The 5,356-nt window shown below is 39.6% G+C and overlaps 1 protein-coding gene across 1 annotated transcript in view; it reads right to left on the reverse strand.

The window, feature by feature from the left end:
• LOC127741577 (uncharacterized) overlaps positions 1 to 4,648 on the reverse strand; it is an 11,141-nt gene extending 6,493 nt beyond the window's left edge. Inside the window, exon 1 of the mRNA XM_052254318.1 lies at positions 3,863 to 4,648. Coding sequence (XP_052110278.1) covers positions 3,863 to 4,648 — 786 coding nt within the window. The remainder of the gene's footprint in view (positions 1 to 3,862) is intronic.
• Between the last annotated feature and the right edge of the window lie 708 nt (positions 4,649 to 5,356).

A 5,356-nucleotide genomic window follows, 5' to 3' on the forward strand; every position in this document is an offset into this window, starting at 1 on the left:
AACAAAAGAGATGAGAATTAATGATGGAGAGATCATTAGGGATCAGAGGTGTAAATTGTCATGAATTGACTTTGCTCATCTCCTTCTCAATCAGGGGTATAGATCCATGGCGGATTGTGAATAATTGAGTCCCAATCTCTTGGCAACTCAATTTCTCTCAAGACAATCAATTGCCACTCTCGTGATCTAATTGGTCATGAGAAGAGGTGAAGTTCAAATTTCTAATCCAAAGCCACACAACTTCCAGGATCTCAACTAAGGGAGGTTACATTTCACATACCAACCCAAAGTGTATTAATCAAAGAAATTGTGAAAGGAGAACTCCAAACTGAATTGTATGGATTCTTTCTCAAGTTCACCACACAATTCATATAGATTTAATCCTTCTCTCGAATGTAATTGAATATGTGAAGCACAAGAGTTTCCTCTTAGATAAGCCACTTAAATTGAGAAGGAAACCATTTGTTGTCAACCCATTCAAATAAACAGAGCTCCTCCCCCTAATGAAATTGGGGTTTAGTGACTCATAGCTCTAAATTCAACAACATTTGCAAAAGTAGACATTAAAATTAAGCAGTAAAGAAAATGAAGAATGAAGAATGAAGAAGAAGAAGTTCTTAGAAAACTAAAATTGAAAGTTGCAAGAAAAACAAAATAGCTTTTGGGTATCCTCCCGAAAGTGAAGAATAGTCTAAGTGTCAAAAGTAAAAGTAAAAGTCTCTAAAAAGCGGAAGAAGAGTCCTCCAAGTACAAAATTTAACTCTATTTATACTACTCCTAAGACTCATTTGGAGGTCCTCAATTGGGTTGGCAATGTGAGCTTTTCCATGGTTAAGTTCCTGGTCCAATGAAGGAAGAATTCCCCTTTGAAAGTGGTGAAGAGAACAAGAGCAATTTCTCATCAATTCTGGCCCATCTGGGCGTTGTTGCCAAAAACGCCAGCTTTATGCATGTTGGCAACGTGCAAAGAATTTCCTAGGCACCAGGCTTGGTGCTTGGGCGTTGCCAGCCCAAGTTGTTGCTGAACACTTGGTCCTTTCTGAATTCAGTTTTGATGCCCAAAGTTGCCTCTTGTTTGAGCTTCAATTTTGTGCTTCACTATAGACTATTATACATGGTTGGAAAGCTCTGAATGTCAGCTTTCCAGTATAAAAATGGAATCACCTCAATTGGATCTCTATAACTCAAGTTATGCTCCTTTGAAGATGGTATGGTCAAGCTGCCTGAGTTGGGCGTTTTTGGTGAACACACCAGTGACAACGCCAGTGACAACGCCCATTGTTTCTTCTTGCTTGGACGTTGTTGCCCACGTTGCTGGCAAACACACCAGTGGCAACGCCAGGCTCTTGGAAACTTGGCTTGATGGGCGTTGTTGCCCACGTTATTGGCAAACACGCCAGAGACAACGCCCATCCTCTGCTCCAACTTCATTTCCTTGTTTTTGGGGCTTAAAGTTCTCTCTGATTTGAGCTTCCATTTCATGTCACATTATGGACTATTGTATATCGTTGGAAAGCTCTGGATGTCAGCTTCTCAACACAATTGAAAGCATGTCAATTGGATCTCTGTGGTTCAAGTTATTCATCCTTGAAAAGGGGGAGGTCAAGCTGCCAACTCTGCTGAACACACACTAGCACGTTGCCAACTTAGTTTCCAAGTTGCCAACGTGCTGTTCTTCCCTGGCAGCACCAAATGGGCGTTGGCAACTTGGTTTCCAAGTTGCCAACGTGCTGTTTGCTCCTGGTTGCACAAAATGGGCGTTGCTAACTTGGTTTCCAAGTTGCCAACTTGCTATTCCTCGTTGTTCCAAGCTTTCCTTGCTCCATTGTCTTCTTGCTTCATCACCTAACATAAACCAAAGAATTTTCCTCAAAGTTTTGCCATCTTATGCATTAAATTTCAAGGAAATCATTCACCTCAACTTGCATATAAACTTCTTGAATCATTTGCATAGATTATATCAAATTTCACTTAGTTCTTGGTTCATGAATGCATGGATGAAAAGCTCACAAAATTGTTCATTTATTTCAAAGAAAATGAATGAAACTAACCTAAAACTAGCTAAACTAACAAGCTAATATAGCAAAGATGCAAATGCATCACAACACCAAACTTAAACCTTGCTTGTCCTCAAGCAAGAAAAGAACTATGCACAAAGATTTCTTTTAAATGGAATGAGTTGAGGAATAGCTTGTAATACCTTGGTGAATGAAGTGATTAAGTGATAGTGGGGTGAACTCTGAATTATGTGTTCATGCAAGGGTCCCAGTGCTTATCAGTCCTTACATTTTGGAAGTCTTAGATCTTAGGACTTTCATTCAAATGATATCATGGAAATCTCTCTATAGGTAATCACCTTGAAACAGCTCATAGATTATGTGTCTTGGCCTTGACTCTAAGTGTCATGTCTCAAAGCGGCTCTTTAGATAAGCTTTCAATCAATACTCCCAAACCAGTTGGTTTTAAGGTATTAGGTGTTGAAACACCCCTTAGGATTTACTTGCTCAAGCCTCTCTCTTTGACACAATTCTACCACAAGCATTTAACTAGGATAGTAACTCTTTGAGTTCTCATTTCTTTCTTTTTCTTCCTAGTAATTGATGCTCAGAGCCTTTTGCCATGTTCTTTTGTTTTTCTGTTTCTTTTGCTTTCTTTTGTTGCTGCTTCTTGGATTAATAAATGTTTGAGATTCTCCATAATACTTCTTTGAACTCTATTTCTTGCCTATGAGCTCCCATGCAAGTTTTCACAAACATGCAACCTCAATACACAATTATACAACTAGAACCACCACTTCTCTTAATCTTTTGCTTACCTCAAAACAAATTTTCGACTCCTCCATCATTCTTTTTAAAGAGATGTTCTCTGTTTGCATTCTTATAGATATTGAGTGCAAGCAATTTCAAGAGTATGGTGTTATAATGTATCAAACATCTTAGTTATTGAACTACAAAGAGGTTATACTAAGCAGATAAACAGGGGTACAATATCACTTTCAATTATAGCAGTTTGAATACAAGACAATCACTCAACAATACAACCTTTTGGAGTTTACTTGCTTTACTCCTTATCATCATCATTGTTGGTCTTTATATCCATCTTTGTCTCTTTGGTTGATGATGCTTAACCCTTCCCAAGATTGAAGTGACTGCCTACAATGAACTTTGGAAGTTGCTTGTCCCCAAGCACTTAAGAGATGATTAGCATGCATGTATGCTTGTGATCTTCTAGACATAAGTTGGTGTGAGGACACCAAACTTAGTCCCTTGCTTACTTTAATATGCAATAAAAATGAATGCAGGCAAGAAACATCAAGTGCTTCTATTAAGGAAATAAAATCTAAATTAAAAGTGGCAATTGTTAAGTAGCTTTTCTGATTGTTTGGAGCTAGTGACTAATCATGCAAAGGGTTAAAATGTGTATTTAATGAAACTTTTTGGTGGAACACCAAACTTAGCACCTCACATTCACCTCTAAATTCTGTTGGTGTGCAACACCAAACTTAGCTCCTTGCAATGCAGATAAATATACTTAACTCTTTTATTGAATTAACTAAGAAAAGAAAACTACCTTTGGTTGGGTTGCCTCCCAACAAGCGCTTCTTTATCGTCATTAGCTTGACGGTTGTCCCCTTTTAGGGAGGATGATGATCATAGTGCGTTAATCCTTCCCCTCTCGCCGTGAGCTTCCTTCCAGTATCATTCTTGACGATTTCCACATGTTCAAGTGAGAGGATTTTGTTCACTGTGTAGTATCCAGAAAAATGTGGAGATGTTTCCATTGGTTGGTAGGTTAGCATCACTTTATCCCCTGGTGAGAAGCCTTCAGTAGGGATTTTCTTGTTTCTCCATCCTCTTGGCACTTTCTTCTTAGGACTCTTTTCTTTTCCAGGAAGTAGTTCAGGTTTTGGAGCCTCAATTTTTGGAAGGTTCTTGCTGAGAGTCTCAAATGCAGGCTTTGGTTGTCGCTTCTCCTCTATTCTTTGATCTTGTTGCAACACCTCCACCTCTTTCCTTTCTTCCCAGCATGGGCTTAGGTGCATTGGAAGTGTCTCATCAGGTGCTTCTTTCAAGTTTGAATCTATGGAATCGATCTTCATACACCCTTCCTCTTGGGTGGAATCTTGCAAATTCTTGAAGACATGGAACACTATATGCTCTTCATGCACCCTTAGCATCAATTCTCCTTTTTCAACATCTATCAATGCCCTGGCAGTAGCTAAGAAAGGTCTCCCTAGGATAATGGGAGTGTTGACATCTTCCTCTATGTCTAGGATGACAAAGTCAACTGGGAGGAAAAATTTGTCCACCTTTACCAATACATTCTCTACAACCCCGAGTGCTTGCTGAATAGATTTGTCCGCCATTTGAAGAGCTATCTTTGTGGGTTTCAATTCATGAATCTGAAGCTTCCTCATCAAAGATAGAGGCATCAGATTTATGCTTGCACTAAAGTCACAAAATGCTCTCTCAATCATCATGTTGCCTATTGTGCAGGGGATATGAAAGCTCCCTGGGTCTTTCATCTTCTTTGGCAACTTTTTCTGGATGATGGCACTACACTCCCTGGTCATCAAAACCGTTTGTCCCTCTTTCAAGGATCTTTTCTTTGTCAACAATTCCTTCATGAACTTAGCATATAGGGGCATCTGTTCAAGTGCTTCAATGAAGGGGATGTTGATGTGTAGTGTCTCGAATATCTCCAAGAATTTGGAGTATTACTTCTCTTTGTTCTCTCCTTTAAACCTTTGAGGGTATGGGAGCATTGGTTGGTATGCTTTCACTGCTTCCTTCTTAGCTAATTTATCACTTTGTGTATAGGTTTCTTGCTCCTGCTTTTGTTCATTCACCTCTTCTTTTAAGCCTTCTTTGTTGTGCTTTTCCTGAGTAATGGCTTCTGTCTCAACTTTCTTTCTACTTCTCAGGGTGATTGCTTTACACTCCTCCCATTTTATGGCTTTTCTTATGTCTCTTGGGTTGTCTTCAGTGGTACTAGGGAATGCTCGCTTCTCACCTATCTCTGTGATATGTTTAGCCATTTGTCCCACTTGTCGCTCAAGGTTCCTCATGGTGGCTTCATGTCTCTTTTGTCCTTTAATCAAAGTCTCTTGCCCCTTGGCTAAACCTTGAGTGGTTTGGGCAAGTGACTGTATATTTTGGGTAAGGGCTTGCAAAGCTGCTTCAAGACTAGAGATCCTGATTTCATGATGGTCAATGGATGGTATGATGGGGGTGATTGTTGTTGCTGGAAGTTGTTTGGAGACATGGTGTGGTAGCTTTGTGAGTTGGACGTTGGTGCGGGGAAGTTATTTTGGTGAGTTTATGGGTTGTTGTGAGGTGGTTGGTATATGTTTTGT

Source organism: Arachis duranensis, chromosome 9 (genome assembly GCF_000817695.3).
Source record: "Arachis duranensis cultivar V14167 chromosome 9, aradu.V14167.gnm2.J7QH, whole genome shotgun sequence".
NCBI lineage: Eukaryota > Viridiplantae > Streptophyta > Magnoliopsida > Fabales > Fabaceae > Arachis > Arachis duranensis.